Here is a 22508-nt window from a genome sequence, read left to right on the forward strand (position 1 = left end):
AAAACCTACTATATACCAGGAATTATTCTAAGCCCTGGTGATGTAACAGTGGGGAAAAAAGACAAAAATCACCACCCTCTTAGAGCTTACGTTCTAGCTTACATAATAAATTATATAGTTTGTCAAAAGTGGTAAGTGCTGTGGAGAACTGTAAAGCAGGGAGAAATCCAGGGGAATACTGTGTGTGTTTGTGTATGTGTGTGGGGGGTGGTGGTGGGGAGTGGGAAGGGGAGGGCTCTGCTGATGGGTTTTGAACCACCAGCCTTTTTGGTTAGTAGTTGAGCACTTAATCAGTATGCCACCAGGGCTCCTTTTGTGCCGCCTGAACGAAAAACCCAAGTTGCTGTCAAGTTGATTCTGACTCACTGCAACCCTACAGGACACAGTAGAGCTGCCCCGTAGGGTTTCCTGGCAACCTTAAAGTGACATTAAAGCAAGAGTTTAAATGAGGTGAGTGAGTGAGCCCTGCAGGCATCTATGAAAAGCCACGGGTGCTTGTTTAAGGAATAGCAAGAAGGTCAGTGTGACTGGAGCAGAGTGAGTGAGAGGGAGCTAAGAAGGAGATAAAGTAGAGGAAATGAGGTGAAGATGAAAATCCAGGCATCTAAAGGCTATAATGGAGAATGTGTAGCCACAAAACCAAAAACAACTAAACCTGTTGCCGTCGAGTGCGCTCTGACACATAGCGACCCTATAGGACAGAGTAGAACTGCTCTACAGGGTTTCCAAGGAGCAGCTGGTAGATTCGAACCACCAACCTTTTGGTTAACAGCCAAGCTCTTAACCATTGCTCCACAAGGGCTCCTGTGTAGCCACAGTGCAAATTTAATCTCTATGTAATGTGTGGAAGGTAAGAGCCTTGTAGAATGTTGAAAGTATCTTTCTTTTTGCTCTTAATAAAATGGGGAGCTATTGGAGGGTTTGCAGGTGAGTAACATGACTTAAAGGAGACCTGGTAGTGCAATGGTTAACCAGAAGGTTGACGGTTCAAACCCACCCAGTGTCTCTGAGGCACAAAGACCTCGCAGTCTGCTCCCATAAAGATTACAGCCAAGAAAACCATTTGGGGCAGCTCTGCTCTTTCACATGGCATCCTTATGTGTTGGGATAGACTTGATGGCACCCAGCAACAACATGACTTAAGTTTAAAAGGATCATTGTAGCTTTCAATAGTAGATCGAAGGGGAAAGGAAAAACAATTATGAGGTTACTGTAATCTAAGTGAGAGGAGACGAGTACTATTTCGTTAATATACCGCATCTTGTTTATCTGTTCACCGGTTGATGGGGATTTGGGTTGTTTTCTTTCTTTCTTCTTGGTGGAGGGGGCTATTGTGATGAAAGTTGCTATGAACTTTTGTGTATAAGCCTTTGTGTGGACATTAGTGTTCAGGTCTTTTGATAAATACCTACGAATGGAGTGTATGGGTCATGAGACGGGTTTATGTTTAACTTTCTAAGAAGCTAGCAGTTTTCTAAACTAGTTGTGCCATTTTACATTCCCATCTACAGTGTATGAGAGACTTCTGGTTGCTCCACAACCCTGGCCAAATGAAAACTACAAAGCTTGGTCATTTTGATGTTAGCCATTCTCCTAGGTGTATAGTGGCGCCTCATTGTGGTTTTCATTTGCATTTCCCTGATGGCTAATGCTGCAGACAGGTGTCTGGGTTTTTACTCTCTTTTTCCAGAAAGTATATTTTATCATTATTTTTGGAACTTTAAATCCTTTCAGCTGAAGTTCTTAATAGGTTTTAAAAATAAGAAGAAGACATATTGTGGTTTATTAAAGAGTGACATCAATCTCATGGTTGTTGTTATTGGGAAACTAGTAAATTGAAAGTAGGAAAGCATAAGACTGCTATCATTGAACATCAGCTTTTCCTTCTAAGCAGTTATGCCAGATAGTGCATTTTAAGTTTTATCTTGTTCGGGGACTTTTTATATATTTTTTATATTGTATTTGTATTGTCACATTCTATGTGATAATAACGAGACCAACCAAAAAAACCGAACCTACTGCCGTCAGGTCAATTCCGACTCAAAGCGACCCAATAGGACAGAATAAAACCGCCTCATAGAGTTTCCAAGGAATGCCTGGCGGATTTGAACTGCCGACCCTTTGGTTAGCAGCCGTAGCACTTAACCACTAAGCCACCAGGGTTTCCAGTAACAGGACAGATGAACATAAATTATTTCTGTATATTCGGCTTAAATGGAAATTTTTTTACTCCTTTTTTTTTTTCTGCCAGGTTCCTGATGTTATCAGCAGCATAAGGCAGTTGTCTAAAGCTGCCATGAAAGAGGGTGCCAAGCCCAACAAAGACAATGAGGATGCCTTTTACAACTCTCAGAAGTTTGAAGTCTTGTACTGTGGAAAGGTGATAGTCACCCACAAGAAGGCCCCGTCAAGCCTCATTGACGACTGCATTGAAAAGTTCAGCCTGCATGAACAGCAGCGCCTCAAGATCCAGGGTGAGCAGCGGAGCACGGAGCCCAGCGATGACCTGGTGGTCTCTGAGGCTGAGGACCCCAGCCCACCCGGAGATAGCCTGTTAGAGGAAATAGATGGCATCCCCAGTACCCACTCTGGCTTACCAGCTGTGGCCAGCCAGCCTGTTCTGTCCAGCTCTCGAGTTAGCTTCCCTGAGCGGATCTTGGAAGATTCTGGCTTTGATGAACAGCAGGAGTTTCGTTCTCGATGCAGCAGTGTCACTGGGGTCATGCAAAGGAAGGTTCACGAGAACAGCCAGAAAGCACAACCACGAAGGAGGCACGCAAGTGCTCCCAGTCACGTTCAGCCCTCAGATTCAGAGAAGAACAGAACAATGCTCTTTCAGGTACTTGCCCTGGCAGGGTGCCGTAGGGGAATTTCATCTTAAATTGCTAGACAGAAGCAGCTGGGTGGCCACCTCCTCCCAGTTCCTCATTTTGCTTACCTCTAGATAACTAATAATCCCACTTGTATTTCTTTCATCCTCAGAAGCAGATAAGGCAGATAGAGAAACAGAGCAAAGGGGTTGAAGCAGACATGGAGTGGTTTGTGAGAAATAATGGATCAGGGCAGGGAGAGGAGACAGACGCAATTAAAGGAGCATCATAGAAATATGGTGAAAAGAATAAAAGTAGAAGATTGCTCTTAGTATCATCTGCATTTTGCCTTATGTTACTCTTAATGCATTTTTTTTATAACTGCAGAAAACCTATCTGACAAGGTATTTAAAACTATTAATATAGAAGAATGAATAAGCATGGACAAGAAAAGAGTTTTTTAAGAGAGAAAAAAATGGATGTCTAGACTCATAGGTGCATTTGCAGATAAGAGTACACTAATTTACTCCATCAAACAAAAGGTGAAAGACACACTATTGGCCTTGATAATTTACTAGAGCAGTTAATAAATCATTTGGTGCAGGCTGCATTACAGTATACAAGAGCATTCTTAATTCTAAAAAAGTAATTTTTGAATGTTGCGCAAGGTATAGGAAATGTCAAGTTTCACTTAAAAGAATTTATAACATTGACCTGTGGAGGTTCTTTAATTAATCCTCAACTTTTAAGACTTGAGTTCTCTTGAACAAACGAGTGTCTGTCCTTTTATCCTGTTTTAAAGAACCCCTGAGAAGGAAATTCCACGGTGTACCTTGGTAAACAATTCCAGTGTGTAATATTTGCTTTACTGGAATTTATCAGATGAACTTCTTCTTTTTAACTTCTAGGCATGTACTGAAAGGATCTATATTCTTTTCTTTGGACATAAGTAAACTGATTTTCCCTCTTATTTGGGGTATCAGATTTGTCTTTTTTCCTAACTAGTCACAGTCCTTTGCTGTTAATTTTTCTGAATGATCATTTATTTTTAAAACTTTTAATTTATCAGCCCAATTCCATATTTATGAACTTTTGATTGACCATTTGGGAGGAACTATGATTATGTAAATAAATAATGGGTATTTTTTAGAAATGAAGTGAAAAAAAGGTTTCATATTTTTTTGAAAAAACAATCTTCTAATCAGAAAAAAATTGGTTTCTTATATCTTGTAAATTAAGACTAACTTAATTTTCATAATTTTTAAGCATAAGGGAAATGTTTTGAAGCAACTCATATTTCAAGTTGAACTATTGGTTGGATTGGATGTTGGAGCATCCGTGAGTAGATGTCGATATATCTGGGATATAGCTATTTGAATCTCTATTATTAGTTGAAGTGTAAGGTCAATTTAAATTAATTGGAACGTTTTTATTTTTAAGGTTGGACGATTTGAGATTAACCTTATCAGTCCAGATACTAAATCAGTTGTGCTTGAAAAGAATTTTAAAGATATCTCCTCTTGTTCTCAGGTATGTACTGAAGTATATCATGTTATGTGAACAAACCAACTAAATCTTGTTTCTAAATTAACCACAAAATGACTGCGCTAAAATTCCTGTGAATTTTAGTTTTTTTTAAAGAAAACCTATTTTAAACTAAGAGGATTCTTGTGTGTATGCCAGTAACACAAATCACTTCCACATCCCACAGTATTTCCCATAATTCTTTGTCTTCATTTTCATAAGTCTTTCTCTTTGTAGCATCACTTCATCAGATCTCTGCCACTCATGGAATTTTTGCGGTGGTGAGTTCTTTTGAAAATTCCCTCACATTTAGTTTTCCTCAGAATCTTGGGCAGTGGGACTTGTGGGTGTAACCAAGTCATGTTTGCTCATTATACCAGAATAGGCAGTAAAAGGAGAACTAGTGTTTTCAATTTATACTAATGTAAACGTTAAAATTTTAAAAGAAGGTTTTCCACTGCTTGTTCTTTTTAGTGTATTTTTGTTCTGTTTATTTTTTAATTCACGAGAGTGTATTTGAATGCTTTTGTATCACAGATACAGCTTAATGTGTACAAAATTATGATACTAGGCATAACCTAGTATCCTAAGAAACATAGCAATTATTTAGAAAATCTATGTGAAAGTTGTTGTTAGGTGCCGTCAAGTCGACCCTATGTATAACAGAACAAAACACTGCCCGGTCCTGTGCCATCCTTACAATCGTTGCTGTGTTTGAGCCCACTGTTGCAGACACTGTGTCAGTCTATCTCATTGAGGGCCTTTACCTTTTTCGCTGACCCTCTACCTTACCAAGCATGATGTCCTTCTCCAGGAAGTAGTCCCTCCCAAGAAAGTGTCCAAAGTATGTCGTAAGACAAAGTCTTGCCATCCTCTCTTCCAAGAAGCACTCTGGCTGTACTTCTTCCAAGACAGAATTATTCATTCTTCTGGCAGTCTATGGTATATTTAATATTCTTCACCAACACCATAATTCAAAGGGATCAATTCTTCTTCGGCCTTCCTTATTCATTGTCCAGCTTTCTCATGCATATGAGGCAATTAAAATTATTATGGATTGGGTCAGGCATACCTTAGTTCTTAAACTGACGTCTTTGCTTTTCAACACACTAAAGGGGTCTTCTGCAGTAGATTTGCACAGTGCAATACATTATTTGATCTCTTGACTGCTGCTTCCATGGATGTTGATTATGAGTCCAAGTAAAGTGAAATTCTGGGCAATGTCAATATTTTCTTCCTTTATCATGATGTTACTTATTGGTCCAGTTTTGAGGATTTTTGTTTTCTTTACGTTGAGGTTAGTTAAAACTCCATAAATACATTCTAAATATAGGGAGACATTTTAGAGAAGTTAGAATAGAGGGAGTACTTAGATCTAAATGTGAGAAGGTTAAAAAAAAAAAAAATGCAAGGATACTTTTGGGGAGGTCCCTGGAATTGAGAAGAAATGACTTCTTTCTGAGCAGTGACTTAGATATACCTTCAAGGAAATGAATCTTGTCAAGATCTCTTTTGTGTTTTAATGTCAAAAAAAATCAAGACTGCCTATTTTTATTTTTTTGAATTTTGAAGTTAGCTTTGCCATAGGTGTGATATTTAGACATCCTTCCCTTTGAAAATAAGAGGAGAGATTTTGTACATCTTGTTAATTGTTTTCCTCAGCCTTAGGTAATGCAATTTCACTCATAATATTTTGTTTTAATATTTTCATATCATATGGAGACATAAAATTACGTTGTATGAATAAAAATTTTCTACCTCTAGTTGCTGTAGGACATGGCAGAATCAGGATATAGAAGGAATCTGTTGCACTTTTCTGAAGGATGGGAAACCTTCCTATTTAAAGGACCAAGAGATTTGGTAGAAAGATTATGTACTTTAACAGAACAAATATTGGTTAAGCATTCTTGTAATTATCTGTTTACTGTTGATTGCTGCAAGACTGTGAGCTCTGAGGGCAGAATGAATGAGCAATTTCTATGTGTTGGGCTCTGTGCTAAGTACTGGGCAGAGAATAGTGTACAAACCAGGTATAATTCCTGCCCCCCCCGCCCCGAGCACCAAGAATCCACAGTAAGAGAACTAGCAATGCTCATTGAATATGCGAAAAAGAAAAAAGAAAGGACCAGCCAATAAAATACATGAAACAGGCACTTCAAACAAGATTTTTGCCTCTGTAGTTTTTGTGTTTTTTGAAAATGAGGTTTGTATGCTGATGTTTTAGTTCAGAAAAGGAATTAAATGCTTGAGGAAAATTTGTAGAAGGCCTTTGATCAGGATAATCCTCAGGTTTATCATCTGTTCTTCACTGAAGGTCTGCTCTTACTCCTTTCCACTCTCTGCTTTATCCCAGTGTCTTTAGGACTGACTGATAAGATGAGGCTGCATCCAGGAACAGGCATGCTTTCAACAGAAGCACACGTGACAGGCTAGAGTATACCTGTGCACATACACATGTGCACCTACAAACCTTTCTTTAAAATCTGTAGGACTGTTCCTCTGGCAAGAATGGGGAATATAAAAGTAGTTTTTCTTTTTTTTTTTTTTTTTACTAGAAGACATCACCACTGCCTGAAGAATTGCTTAGCTAATGAGGTCCAATGAGTTTTTCCTTTTAGTACTACCCAAAACCAAGACCAAACCCATTGCCGTTGAGTCAATTCCGACTCCTAGTGATCCTACAGGACAGAGTAGAGCTGCCCCGTAGAGTTTCCAAGGAGCGCCTGGTGGATTCGAACTGCCGACCTTTTGGTTAGACATGGCTCCTAAGTACTACGCCACCAGGGCTTCCTTTTAATGCTAAGCTAGTGAAAAGCATCTGTCAGTCACTAATGAGTTGTCCTAGATCGATATTAACTGAAGATAGACGCTGTATTAATCCTGCCTCATTAATATAACAAAAACAAACTGTTCCCAAGTGGGATTATAACCACAGGCTTAGAAGTTAGGATTTACAACACATATTTTAGGGGGAAAAATTCAATACATAACAGCATACTTTTAGGGAGTTACATGCTATTTAATTAGAGCATTGTCAGTGGTAGTTTCTCTTAGATTCTTAGCCTCACATGGACAGGAACAGGGCTTATGACGAATCATCAGGCTGCCCATTCTAAGAAGACCAATAAATAAGTCATTATTTCCAAGGACTAGAAGAGATTTTATCCCAAGATACAGTAGACCATGCCATCAATATTTCCCTCCTGTGGCCCTGAGTCACAGGGTATTTGTCAGAAACAAAACAATGTGCGTTGATCCCATTCTTTATTTTGTGTATTAAAAGGCCACCATGTAAGTATGCTGTGATAATATGTCCTCTGTCACAGTGCTGTGCAGGAAAAAATTGGTGGAACTGTGAAAGCATGAAACTGATGCTGATTTCATATTGATTGCAAGGACATATTCATATAAATATTGCAATTCTTTCCCTACTCTAGGGCATAAAGCATGTTGATCACTTTGGATTTATCTGCCGGGAGTCTTCAGAGCCTGGGCTGAGCCAGTATATTTGTTATGTGTTCCAGTGTGCAAGCGAATCCCTGGTAAGTGGTGTTATTGCTATGCGTGTCCTTCTGCTGATGGATCAGTCTACGAGAAGACTCAGCTCTTAGGGGCCCGGTCCTTGTAAAATGGCTATTAATGGGGAAGAAGAAGGCAGCCAATAGATTTTTTTCCCTTCAAAGCAGCACAACAGTAGAAAAATGAAAATGAATTGAAACCATACCTTTTTTTTTTTAAGTCTAGTTTATTGTGCTTAAAAAAATTCAATCGTGTTACCGTAAGTATTTTACAAAGGTGGGGAAAACCTAATAATAAGAAAAAAAAGCTGTTAATTTTTTCATTGCCAGTCTAAGAAGATAAGGAAGGCCACTGACTTTTTATTCTATCAATTCCCATAACGTCTCAGAGATAACACTCCCATCAGCAGAGTAAAACACTTTTTGTTTTTTTCCTGTACTTGATTCTCCTTAGTTGTCAGAATTTTTATGCTTTATTTTTTTTATGATCTTATTATAAGCTTCCTTTTCTTGCTTTGAAATTTAAAAGTCAGTTCTTCTCTCCCATACCACCCTCCACCCTCTTTTATGGAGTTGAAGTTGAGAGGAACTTATGTAAGACAGGCTTGGAAATATATCTGGGCGACTAAAAATAGGCTGATGTTTTTTCACTTCATTGTTTACTTATTTTTTCCACTTGTCTACCTCTGCTAGCCATTTTAACAAAAACCTTTAGATGTGTACATCGCCATTCTTTGAAGAGATTCACCGACAAATATCTCCTTAGACACGTAATCCTCCCATAATTCTCCCAGGGAAATACACACAACCAGTCGCCATCAAGTTGACCTCCAACTCATAGTCACTCCATGTGTGTCCAAGTAGAACTGCGCCCTTTAGGGCTTTCAATGGCTGGAGTAGAGAGCCAGGCCTTTCTTCTAAGGCACCTCTGGGTAGACTTAAACATCCAGCCTTTTGGTTAGCAGCCAAGCTACTCAGGGACTCCACACACAACTTAGACATATCCAGATAATCCAGACAGCATCCTCCTGGTTTCCATGCATGCTACAAAGACAGCATATTGTGGTCATTCCTGCTTAATTGCTGCCTTCCATATTCCCATGTTGACAGTGTGAGGTGAAGAATAAGGAAGAAGTGGGAGTGAATTGGCACAAAGGCTCTTTTTGACTAGTGCTCTCCAGGTTTCAACTTTCTTCTCTGGGGAATATAGTACTCCCATCACTAACAATTTCTCACTCTAGAGAGTTCTGTTTAAGTCTCATTCTCACTCTAGATATATAACCATACCTATGAAATGTCCACATGTTAATATATCCCATATAAGGAACCACTGCCTAATAGATTCATTTCAGGCCTGGAGAGAGACATTTGAGAATAATCATTCTGTAAATGATGATTGAAGCCATGGAGGTCCATGGCTTCCATGTGGAGGAAGGAGAAAGAAAGCCAAAGAGAACCAATGAGAGAACAGTGGAAAACACTAACCAGTTAAGAGATAGAAAGTAAGGAATTGTCTAGGATAATCTGCCACCCGTATCATCCTCTGCCTGGTCCATAACACAGTTCTTCTCTCCTTTGTCCCTTCTATCTAAGATCCATTCTTTTATGTTCTTCATTCTGCTCGTTCTACATTCTACCATATTCTGCAACCCTTACTCTCCTACCTTTCTAAAACTAACTCTAGATTCAATAATTTTTAATTTGGTAGCACCGTCTACCAACTACCCAATGTTGAAACCATAATACACTCTCTTTCACTTCCACTATCCCGTTGTTCACCAAATCCTGTTGACTCAAAGTGAGAAATGTCTTTCATATTCTTCTTTTCCTTCTCTTCCTCTTTATCAGCAACTCGATTCTGGGCATTCATACCGTTTACTGGGAGGATACTGTTAGTTTCCCTGCCACTGGTTTCAACTCTCACTTATTCATTTTCTGTATCATGCTAGAATTTTATTTCTCAGGTTTCCTGACCTGTCCATGCCTTATTATTTAAAGAATAAAACCTAGACTTTCTAGCATAGATGATGGGCCTTGTACCTTCTTCCCCAGTCTTCACTATTGCTGCTCCCCACTGAAACATGACTGCCACACCCTTTCATGGGTGCGTCTAACCTACTGTTCTCTAGCCAGACCACAAACACTAGTTTGAAGATCGATGTGGTGTTGCTTTTATCTTGGTTTACTGCAGAACCAGCAAATGATTAGTGCACGGGACACACACGAGATCAAGGATATAAGTGAGTAACTACAGCTGTCTGAAAGGAGCCCTGCTGGTTCAATGGTTAAGTGCTTGGGTGCTAATTGAAAGGTTGGCTTCTAACTGAAAGGTTGGTGGTTCGAACCCACCCAGCTGCTCCTTGGGAGAAAGACTTGGTGATCTGCTTTTGTAAAGAGTACACCACACACACCCATTGCCATCAAGATAATTCCGACTCAGAGCGATCCTATAGGGCAGAGTGGAACTGCCCATAGGGTTTCCAGGGAGTGGCTGGTATATTCGAACTGCTGTCCTTTTGGTTAGCAACCAAGCTCTTAACCACTGCGCTATCGAGGCTCAGCCTAGAAGACCCTATGGGGCAGTTCTGTCACATGGTGTTGCTATGAGCTGAAATTGACTGGACGGCACCTAACAACAACAACGACAACAAGTAGCTCTCTAAAGGGACCTCGATGCTCACAAAAGTGCAGCTGAAGTCCAGAAGTTATTGTTTGCTATGCAGAGTGAGGAGTCCACCATGGCAGAGGGGAACAGAACCTTCTATATTGTCAGACTAGGGAGGGGCCCTGTCAGCCTGTGTCCAGCCTGGTACTGAACGCAGCAGATGTTCAGTGCTTTAGAGAATCTGTTTTCACATTCGCTTTCTCAGGGCTTCGTTGGATGTAGTATGACTGGAATCCCCTCCCCCTTCTTTTTTCTCACATAATTTTCAGGATCCAGCTTAAATATGACATTCTCTTGAAGTCTTTCCTGACTCCTTCAGTTCACGGCTGACTTCCTTAATTGCTCTATCCGCAGTGCTTTTACTACACTTTGTTCACAGGCCGTTAACAGCCTGTACCCATCCCCACACTAATTTGTCTATTTACAAACCATCTACTCCACTAGATAGTCAATTTCACAGGGTTGAGACCGTCTGTTATTTGTATTGTACCCGCATGGTGTGTTTCTAGGATAGCAGGTGCTGGGTACGTGTGTTTTGAATGATGGAATCGAATGCATTATTCTTAACTTCAGGTGATCATTTTCTAGGTGGTGGTTAATCTCTGATAACTGGATAACCTGCACTAAAAGGAAGACTATGTAAACCCTTCTTATTTCCAATCTCTTTTATAGGTTTTGTTTTTAGTTCTGAATTTTATTTAGCTTTTAGGCGTTTAGAATGAGTTTTGAAGCACGGAATCAGGGTAGAAAGCGTGGGAACTTGCTGCATTTTTTTTTTTTTTTTTGCCCCTTTTAAGAAGCTCTGTGACTAAGACAACAGACTAGACTGGCTGTGAATGTCCTCCTGTTACACTGAAGCTGTATCAGCACCTCAGTTTTGGCATCATCGTTCTCAAGGACAGGCCCATACTAGTATCGTTGAAGCCTTGTTTAATCTAATATCAGAAAGCCTCTTAACTGAATAGTGAGTTATGAGGGCTGGAAGCTAGAAGAAAAATTAAATGTCAGTCTCCTTCATAATAGAGGATGGCTTAAGCAACTGACATACAGAACAAAAACCAAGTGATCAATTAAATATTATAGGTCTAAGCAGTATTATTGATGTGGCCTTGGCAGTTGGGTAAGACAAGGTAATGCAAAGCCACACATGCTGACCTATTTTCTCTGAGCAAAGAATACGAAATTAGCATTTTGTTTTGCTTCTTTGTAGCATGTCATTAAATGCATTTGCTATGAATTTATAAACAGTATAGTGTTTGCAATAGGCCCTGGAGGATTGCACAGGAAGTTTAGATACCTAAAAAAAAAATCTTTAACAGTTGTAGGTAGGTGCCTTAATCTTGTTTCACCAGCCATTGGGATCTGCAGGAACTATCCTTTCTTAAAAATACTTTTTCCAAAATAGGTTTCAAAGATGTGAAAAAAAAACTCAAGTTATTACTGCTTAGGGAAATAAAAAATATCATCCACAGATACAGACAGAAAGTTGGCAAACATTCAACTGAAGGAAATAAGACTCTGGATACTGGTTCAGTGGTAGAATTCTCGCTTTCTGTGCTGGAGACCCGGGTTCAATTTCCAGCTACTTCTCCTTAGGCACAGCCAGCATCTCTCTCTCAGTGGAGGTGTGTTGCTATGATGCTGAAAAGGTTTCAGTCATGCTTTCAGACTAAGGTACCAGGAAGAAAGCCCTGGCAATCTAATTCTGAAAATCATTTGGTGAAAACCCAATGAATCACAATGGTCCAATACATAACTGATCACGGGGATGGTGCAGGACCGGGCACCATTTTGTTCCATTGTGCGTGGGATTGCCACAAGTCAGGGGCCTACTTGACTATAGCTAACAGAAACAATACCCAAGTCCCAGCATTTACGTGAATAATATGGGGCTAATAGTAAATGAGGAAACCCTGGTGCCGTAGTGGTTAAGAGCTATGGCTGCTAACCAAAAGGTCAGCAGTTCGAATCCACGAGGCATTCCTTGGAAACTCTGTGGGGGCAGTTCTACTCTGGGTTCCTATAGGGTTGCTATGATTCAGAATCGACTCGACAGCAGCGGGTTAATGGGTTTTTAATAGTTTATGAAAAAAGCATGGTCCTAGAGTGTACTGATAGAAAAATGGGGTTCAAAGTCTAGGAAGTTATCTTTTTCTTGTATCTTGTGTTGATTATACTCTTAAGCTAGCTCTCTAATCATTAATGACCAAGCAATGTAAGGCGGATAAGTAGTTGAAAGAGACAAGTTCAAGTTTGATATCCACATTTTAAGAGATGAAGAAAGTTCAAGATGTTTTAGTGAAAGCAGTGATCTATGAAAAGTTTCTCATTTGGAAAAAATTGAAGTAAGTGGTATCATTCTAGGAACGAAAAGTATAGGACATATTAATGAATAATTTCTTTTATAAGAACCAGTACAAAGCTGGTTCTTATGAGGCAGAAGTTAAAGGTGTCCCAAATGTCTAACGTTTCCAAGCTGCTGTACCACTCACTCCATCATCTCTAACATTGACTACTCCCTCTCACCTCAGTATTCTGCCTCCTATCTTTGGTTCCCTAATTTGCTGCAACATGTCACAGAATTCATGAACCATATAAAGGAAATGGCTTATGCGGTTGTGGAGACTGGTAAGTCCCAAATTTGTTGGTCAGGCGTAGACTTCATCTGGGCCCTCAGCCTCTGCCCAAAGGCACTCATCTTTTCAGCTCCTGTGGGTCTCTGCTGCTGGTCTCTGCTGTGGGTCTCCCCTTCTTTGGTGGTGATGGGCTCTCCTCTCTGCTCTGGCATTGGCTGTCTTTTAAGGCAAAACAGACTAGTCCCCTGCATGGGCCACAATTATCTTATTTGCACAGCCCCACCCAGTCATCTGGGTGGGAGTCCCAAGACCATGGCTAGAGAGGCCACACGCAAAAGTAATTAATCGCACCACAACATAACTTTAGACAAGTGAGTAGTGAAGAATTTGCATCACTAGAATGTTGTAAATGTTGTAAAGCCCAACAAATATAGAGAGCACTTCAATGTGTGGGGGATTAGCCATAGAAATAGATCATTGTCTTGTTATTAACAGTTGTTAAAAATGGGATTAATGACATTCCTTCTTGGATGATTTGAGTACTGAAATTTCCCGGGACCTTGAGTAGATACTCTTGTCAAGTTTTCACCCATTTTGTGGTTCTTAAATCTCTTCTAAGATGCTAGAGAAATACTTAAATTTGGTGTACACTGTTATGAGCATTGTTTTCTTTATGGATTTTCACCTTTGAGTCATGAGTTGGCCTTTGTCCTGATTGATGCTTCTTACTAGGAATGTCTGATGGTAATGATAAGAATACTTCTTTTTGTTTGAATATGATTGATTTATCTTTGCCTATTCCTTTGCTTTGAACCTTTCGACATGACCTGTAAATATTTTTTTTATAATTTTTATTGTGCTTTAAGTGAAAGTTTACAAATCAAGTCAGTCTCTCACATAAAAACTTATGTACACCTTGCTACATACTCCCAATTACTCTCCCCCTAATGAGACAGCCCGCTGTCTCCCTCCGGTCTCTCTTTTCGTGTCCGTTTCACTAGCTTCTAACCCTCTCCACCCTCTCATCTCCCCTCCAGGCAGGAGATGCCAACATAGTTTCAAGTGCCCACCTGATCTAAGAAGCTCACTCCTCACCAGCATCCCACTCCAACCCACTGTCCAGTCCAATCCATGTCTGAAGAGTTGGCTTCGGGAATGGTTCCTGTCCTGGGCCAACAGAAGGTCTGGGAGCCATGACCACCGGGGTCCTTCCAGTCTCAGTCAGACCATTAAGTCTGGTCTTTTTATGAGAATATGGGGTCTGCATCCCACTGCTCTCCTGCTCCCTCAGGGGTTCTCTGTTGTGTTCCCTGTCAGGGCAGTCATTGGGTGTAGCCGGGCACCATCTAGTTCTTCTGGTCTCAGGGTGATGTAGTCTCTGGTTCATGTGGCCCTTTCTGTCTCTTGGGCTCATAATTACCTTGTGTCCTTGGTATTCTTCATTCTCCTTTGATCCAGGTGGGTTGAGACCAATTGATGCATCTTAGATGGCTGCTTGCTAGCATTTAAGACCCCAGATGCCACTCTTCAAAGTGGGATGTGGAATGTTTGCTTAATAGATTTTATTATGCCAATTGACTTAGTGTAATATTTTTTTAATCTAGACGAAAGTAATTAAGTATTCATAGTGCATTATTTTGAACTTTGCATTGCCCTGATCCCATGATAGAATTTGTAGGCCTTCTAAAAAAGTGGCCGTTTTAGAAAATAAAACACTTAACATTTTAGAAGTCAAATAAAGGTTTTAGTAGTATTTGTGATTAAGAGAAGTTAGTGGTCACATCCAGGATACCATTGAAATGGCTCCTAGTTTCATTTCGAAATAGAGAAGAAAATTTGAGAATTCAGTATTTCCTCTAGAGGCCTTCTACAAGGCAGTATTATTAAATAACAAATAAACCCATGTGAAAGCTATTTATATTGCTAAACAAAATGACTAACCCCTTTAAGTGCCTTTAAATGAGAAACAAGAAAACAGAAATAAATGTCATCTCCCTAAGTCATTAAAATTACTTTTGAATACATAACAAAGCAAATGAAATCAACATGAAAGGCATTGAACATGTAGTGCTTTTATTTTTAATAATTAGAAATTCTTTTTTAAAGAATGATACTACAAAATCACAGATTTTATGAATATTTTTGTTGATAGAACGATGTGAAATTATTAGCCTTTTTTTAGGTTGGCAATGTAGTAAAAATCAACTGAACAGTGGCTGACTGCTTAGTATTGGATATTCTTCTTTGAATGATATTAGAAGAGTAAAGCTTTTTTTTTATTCCATGTTCCTCATACACTCGGACACAGAAGTAGATTAACCCGTTGCCATCAAGTCGATTCGGACTCGTAGCAACTCTATAGGACAGAGTAGAACTACTCCATAGGGTTTCCAAGGAGTGGCTGGTGGATTTGAACTGTTGACCTTTTGGTGAGCAACCAGTCTCTTAACCTCTGTGCTACCAGGGCTCCAGAAGTAGATTAAATATTTTAAGTAACAACTTATTCTTTATTTAGGCCATAGGAGAAGTAGAAAAAGAGCCTAAAAAATTTTGTTTACCAAGAGTGGTAAATGGTTTTGACTATCAAAGCTAGTTCAGATGAGGGCTGTAGTCTTTCCAAGCTCCACGATACAGGTTTTAGAATTTATTTTAAGTCCTACAAAGTGTGGGCAAACCACACCTTTTCATTGGTGATAGTGTTACAGTAAAGACAGGGGCACAACCTGAGGCAGGTTTAACAGTGTGTAAGGACGAGCTATTAGATGGCTTCAAAGAAGCAACCAGGAAACTAGAAATTTAGATTCAAACTTCTTGATTGAGTTGTGGAAGAGGAAGAAAGGAAATAGACGGCCGTTTTCAAGATGGTGCGCTAGTGGTGGGACCCAGCTATTAGACAACACCATGTCAGCACTTCTTAGTGCCACAAATCATAAGTGGAATGATAACAATGTAGGAGCCACTTGGAAGTAGATAAGATCACCAACCTTCATATATTTTCCTCCAATTAATTAAATTGAACTCATTTTCCCCTAGAATGTAAACACATTTGTTTTTACGCTAAAAATGATCCAGAAAAATAAGCTTTAAATAGGATACCTGTTAACACAAGTGAATGTTGAACTTACTTTGTTGCTCCGTCTATATTACAGCAGACAAAACTTCCAGACAGGTCTTTATCTGATAAACCACTTAATTCAACAAAGAGCTGATGGACTAATTAAACTGTCTGTGGTAGATAATACTCAGTGGCATTTGAAAGTGGCATTCAAATAACAGATTAGTATTCTGTTAAAAAAAAAAAGTATTCTGTTATGCACGTTAAAATGATCTTAGTTCATCCAGCTTTCGGTTATATGTATAGAAGACCTAACTTCGAGACTTACTATTTAACTTTCTGCCAGCTTACTAGTCATCAAAATTCTGTTATTCATTTCTTTAGTGTCAGCAAAGTCTTAGGTTGCTGTTGGGGTTTTAACGTGTTACCATGAAAGCAACCTTTATAGACCTGAGTTTTGTTTCTTCTTGTAGGTTGATGAGGTAATGCTGACTCTGAAACAGGCTTTCAGCACGGCTGCTGCCCTGCAGAGTGCCAAGACCCAGATTAAGCTGTGTGAGGCTTGCCCTATGCACTCTCTGCATAAGCTCTGTGAAAGGATCGAAGGTACGGTATGACTTGGCCTTGGCAGAAGAGGAGTTTGCTTTGGCCTTTGGGAAACAAGAAAGTCCCTGCTGTCATTAAATAGTTCTTTGTTTCTGGTTAAAACGAGAGCTCAAGGAACCGTTTCTCATGTCTAGTCAAATCGGAGTATGCTGTCTATCTCTCCTAGAGACTAGCTTTTTTTTTTTTTTTGGTCTTTCTCTCTTTTTTTTTCCACAAGGCAAGATCAAGAAAGGGACTTGTATTTCCCACAGTTCTTAAGACTCTACTGTGTACATAATGGAAAGAAACCCTGGAGGCGTAGTGGTGCATAATGGGAACTGACCAAATATTTGTTGCATGAATGAAGAAAGGCAAAACCATCATAGAAGGTTGACAGCTAAATTTGTTTCCCTTCCCCCTCACTTGATGATGTGTTCTTTTTCCCTACAGGCTTAGAGCTGTATTTCATCTTGCTTGGTTTTTGAGTTATATTTGTAAATGACAGGGAGATAATAGTGACACCATAGAGCAGGGTGGCTTTTGGTTTTTGTTTTTGACTCTGTTCTGAGAATGAGAGTGGAGCATGAAGAAGTGGAAGGGGTGTTACTGTGACTCACCTTCCCTGTCTTCTAGTCATCTGTACTAACAACAACAAAAACAATGTGAGCAAGTACCTATATAAAGATAACAATTTAATAAGTGCTTGTTAAGCATCTACTATGTGCTGAGCAGTGTGCTAGGCACTGGGGTTTGAGAAAAGATTGAGACTTGGACCCTGCCTTTAGAAAGCTTACATTCTGGAGTGGAAGACAGTCGTGTGAGCAAATAAATCCAATTCAGTATCACAGCTGTTATAATAAATGGCGAGAAAACAGAAAAAAAAAAAAAAAAAGAATGGTCATATCATTGTAGAGGTAATTGTGATTTCTGCTCAGTAGGCTACAGAATCATGAGCACATGGCAAAATCAGCGATAAACAGCAGTGTTTATTGAATATCCATTACGTTATGTGAGGAAGGACCATTTAAATATACTATTCAGGCTTTAAAATTTATGATTATAATTTTCCAGAATGCATATCATTTTCAAACACATGAAAAGATTTATAAAAAATAGAACATTCCTTGGGGTATGATAAAGGGAACATTATTAATCTGTGAGGAATGGCTAAATTACTCAGGAAATGGTGTTAGATGAATTAAATATCCAAGGGGGGAAGATCCCTACTACTTATCCTACTCAGATACATTCTAGATGAATCAAAATCCTCAGTGTAAAGAAACACAATATAAAAATTGTTAAAATAAGGAATAATAGTCCTTAAAGAAGAAGGACTCTATTAAGGTAGAAATGATTTGGCTTCTTGAAAATTGAAAACTTTTACATAACAAAACTGCTTATTTGGAAGTTAAATGATACGCAACAAACGAGGTAGCAGATTGGTATCCAGAATTCGTAGGAATTTCTATAATCTATGAGAAAAAAGTAGAACTGCCCAGTAGGAAGGTTGCAAACATCACAAAAAGAAACATGTCTCACGAAAGGAATTAAAAGGACCAATAATGAAAATGGGAAGATGCTCAATTTCATTAGATGTCAGTGAAAACAACAATAAAATAGTCATCAGATTAACCGTTGATGAAATTGTAGGGAAATCAGTACATGTATGTAATGCTGATGGGAGTGAAATTGGTATAGCTATTTTGGAGGGCAATTGATAGTAACTCATTCACGTAAAATTGCATATATCCTATTATCCAGCAATTCCATAGCTTGATAAGAGAAACTCTTACATAGATGCACATGGTGATGTAGTTTGTATTGTTTGTAAACAATAGAAAATTGGAAACAATCTAAATGTGCATCAGTAGGAGAATTGAAGTATGGTCATATAATTAAGCAGTTAATAGGAATAAATTTGAACTGCTTGTCCACTTGGATACATCTTAAAAATGTGTTACTGAGTACAAAAAAAGTAATTTGCAAAGTAACATACCCTTTGATGCTGTGTCTAGAAAAATGCTTAGAATAATACGATATATTTTCCTGTTTGAAACCTTTTTATTTGTATCTATTTTTAGACTACAAAGTAGGTCTTAGATACCTGTGATGCAATTATCAGGACAGGAAATTAATGTTGGCACAATGCTGTTAACCAAACTAATCCCTTCATCTGAACTTCACCCTCGTGGTGCGACGGTTAAGTGCTGGGCTGCTAACCTGAGGATCAGAGCTTGGAACCCACCCAGCAGCTCTGCAGAAGAAAGACGTGGTGATCTGCTCCCATAAAAATTACAGCCTAGAAAACCTTATGGGGTAGTTCTGCCTTGTCACATGGGGTTGCTAGGAATCAAAATCGACTCCACAGGACCTAACAACAACAGTTTTCCCACTAATGTCCTTTTTGTTCTAGGATATCAGTCGAGATCCCACTTTGTGTTTAGTTGTTATTTCTCCCTGGTCTCCTGCAGTCTGGAACCATTCCTCAGTCTTTCCTTGTCTTTCAGGACCTTGGCACGCTTAAAGAACATTGTTCAGCAATTTTGCTGAATGTCCCTCAGTTCAGCCTGTGTAGTGTCATCTCATGATGTACTAAGGTCATTATCCCTGGCCAGAATTGCATCTCTCTCAGTGCATCATATCATGGGGTTCACGATGTGGACAAGTTCTGTTACTGGTGATACTGGCCTTGATCTCCTGATCAAGGGGGTCCCCTCAGGATGCTTTACTGTAAAGTTTCTATCATTCCTCCTGGACTCAGTCAACAAATATTTTGGGGAAGGTAGTTTAAATCAACACACATCTCTGTTCTCTGAAACCTTTGCTAATTCTAGCATAGATCCTCTCTGCAACAATTACCAACACCACATCTTTTCTATGGATGCATGTGTGTGTGTATATATATATGTGTGTGTGTGTATGTGTGTGAAAGAGTATAAAATAGACTAAAAAGATACACAACAAACTTTTAATAGTTTTACCTCTAGAGAATGAGGGAGGAGACCAGGATTGGGGATATGAAGCAAAGGCAAATTTAGTTTTATCTGTAGTGTTTTTAATATTTTAAAAATGTAGAGCTTGCTAAATTACTTGGGTAATTAAAAATAAAGCAAAAATTTATAGAGAAAAAACTGGCAGCAGATATGCCTCAAATGTTCATAGAATGATGATAAGGAGGTATTCCTTTTTGAATATTAGTCTTCGAACTTCACACCATAGGACTGTTTTCTTCATAAACAAAGCTAAAATTTTAGGCGTGAGAAAACAACATTGTACTTCTGTTTTTACAACTGCATTCTAGGTATATTTTAAAATAGATCTTCTATTACTAAAAAAGTTTTAAATTCTCGTACTCTCAAGAACTGGCTTTAAAACTATAAAACAGACAGTTGCCATTAAGTCGACTCTGACTCGTGGCAACCCCACTTGTGTTAAAGTGGAACCGTGATCTTTAGGGTTTTCAATGGCTGATTTCTTGGAAGTAGATTGCCAGACCTTTCTTTCAAGGTACCTGTGGGTGGACTTGGATCACCAACCTTTTGATTAGCAGCCAAGTGTGTTAACAGTTTGTACCACCCAAACCAAAACCAAGCCCACTGCTGTCAAGTTGATTCCGACTCATAGTGATCCCGTGGGACAGAGTAGAACTGCCCAATAAAGTTTCCAAGGAGTGCTTGGTGGATTCGAACTGATGACATTTTGGTTAGCAGCCATAGGTCTTAACCACTATACCAGCAGGGTTTCCTTGTACCACCTAGGAAGTTTAAAACCATAGCTGTAACAGGTATGAGGGACTCTGTTTATATGTATAGAGGGTTGGATCTCAGTTTTGTGGGGCCTAAAGTTTTTATAGTTTTAAAGACCCATTTTAAGAAAGAGTACAAAATTATGAATGCAGAATTGCTACAGCCCCTCCCAAGGTCTTGAGGGGGCCCTGAAACTTAAGCTTCATTAACTTCAAGGTTTGCATATATCTGAAGGGAGGAAAGGAAGGGGCCATGCTTACTGGAAAAAGGCTTCACACTAACACAGGGTTGTTGTGGTGATTGTTTTCCTAAGATCTTGGGTAGTACCCCCCCACATGATTTTTTTTTTTTTTCTTTCTGCCCTTGACATCAGACAAAGAAAGCAATAGATAGGGCAGTTCTCCTATTAAAAAAAAAAAAAAAAAAACCATTGCTGTCAAGTCAATTCCAACTCATAGTGATCCTATAGGACAGAGTAGAACTGCCCCATTGGGTTTCCAAGGCTGTAAATCTTTATGGAAGCAGATTGCCACATCTTTATCCTGCGGAGCAGCTGGTGGGTTCAAACTGTGACCTTTTGGTTAGCAGCTGAGCAGTTAACCACTGCACCACCAGAGCTCCTTCAGTGCTCCTATTAAAAAAAAAAAAACCAAACCCCTTGCCATCATCAATTCTGACTCATAGTGACCCTATAGGACAGAGTAGAACTGCTCCATGTGTTTCCAAGGAGCACCTGGTGGATTCAAAGTGCTGACCTTTTGGTTAGCAGCCTGTAGCTGTTAACCACTATGCCACCAGGGTTTCCTATAGCAGGAATAAAAATAATAACAATAAAGCAGATACTTCCATAAATAAGCTAATACATGCAAAGTACAATGGTGCTAGGCACTATTGTACTTTGCATGTATTAGCTTATTTAATCCTTATAAAAACTGCATAAGGTAAGTACTGTGTTTGATCCTTATATGTGAGGAAACTGAGACATCCAGACACATGGTGAGTAAGCAACTTGCCACATTCATATTGCTCTCAAGGAGCAGAGCTAGGATTTGAACTTGTACAATCTGTTTTCAAAGCAAATTGATACCTTCTCTCTGAGAATATCAGAAGGGAAGGACTTCAGGGCTCAGCTGCCTTGAAGCCTCTTGGCATTTGTGTTTCCCAACAGGTTTTTTTTTTTTTTTAACCCAAATAAGATTTGTGATTTTGAAGCTTATTTTATGCCGAGGCAGAAAGTATGACACTGGAAGAAGAGCCATATTTAGATTAAACACAAATAATTAAGAGTAGAAAGTTAGTGAGAAAGATATTGCAAAGTACCTTGATATCAGTATTTCATTTCACTTAAAGTTATAGTATTCCTGTCAATACATTGGAACTCTGGTGGTGTAGTGGTTAGGAGCTCAGCTGCTAGCCAAAAGGTCCACAGTTAAAATCCACCAGCTGCTCCTTGGAAACCCAATGGGGCAGTTCTCCTCCATCCTATAGGGTTGCTTTGAATTGAAATTGACTTGACTGCAATGGATTTTTGGGGTTTTGTTGATATGTTTGGCTGCATTAATAAGGAGTTCTGTTTTTAATGGAAAAAAATAACAAGACGGAGTAAATAGATGTGTGATCTGTTGTGCTAATCACTATGCCTTTTTGGAGCCTTGCCAGTTAGAGGAGGAGGAACAAAGCCAGTCATTTCTGTCGGAGTGAATCCACAATACAGCGTCTCAGAGGAACGACATCTCCCACAGACCAAACCTTAGAATCTGCAGCTGAAGTGATGTTGTGTATCATGGAGATGGAACAGTTATCCTCAATCTTTTTTTTTTCCTACACTAACATGCTTTTTTTCCTACTCTACATTGTTGTGTGCTGACAAGTCAATTCTGACTCATGGTGACCCTATAGGACAGAGTAGGACTACCCCATAGGTTTCTTAGGCTGTGATCTTTACCAGAGCAGATCACCAGGTCTTTTCTCCCTTGGAGCTGCTGGTGGGTTTGAACTGCCAACCTTGTGGTTAGCAGCCAGGTGCTTA

The 22508-nt window shown here is 39.3% G+C and overlaps 1 protein-coding gene across 5 annotated transcripts in view; it reads left to right on the forward strand.

The window, feature by feature from the left end:
- Nucleotides 1–22508, forward strand: part of TBC1D4 (TBC1 domain family member 4) — a 240840-nt gene that overhangs the window by 142587 nt on the left and 75745 nt on the right. For 4 of the 5 annotated variants that reach the window (XM_023547297.2, XM_010589408.3, XM_023547295.2 and 1 more), the window contains exons 2-5: nucleotides 2252–2839; nucleotides 4251–4340; nucleotides 7772–7876; nucleotides 16622–16754. In XM_023547297.2, the coding sequence (XP_023403065.1) occupies nucleotides 2252–2839; nucleotides 4251–4340; nucleotides 7772–7876; nucleotides 16622–16754 (916 nt within the window). Of the gene's footprint in view, nucleotides 1–2251; nucleotides 2840–4250; nucleotides 4341–7771; nucleotides 7877–14178; nucleotides 14276–16621; nucleotides 16755–22508 lie in introns of those variants that run through there. The other variant, XM_064270034.1, reaches the window with a different exon arrangement.

Source organism: Loxodonta africana, chromosome 17, assembly GCF_030014295.1.
Source record: "Loxodonta africana isolate mLoxAfr1 chromosome 17, mLoxAfr1.hap2, whole genome shotgun sequence".
NCBI lineage: Eukaryota > Metazoa > Chordata > Mammalia > Proboscidea > Elephantidae > Loxodonta > Loxodonta africana.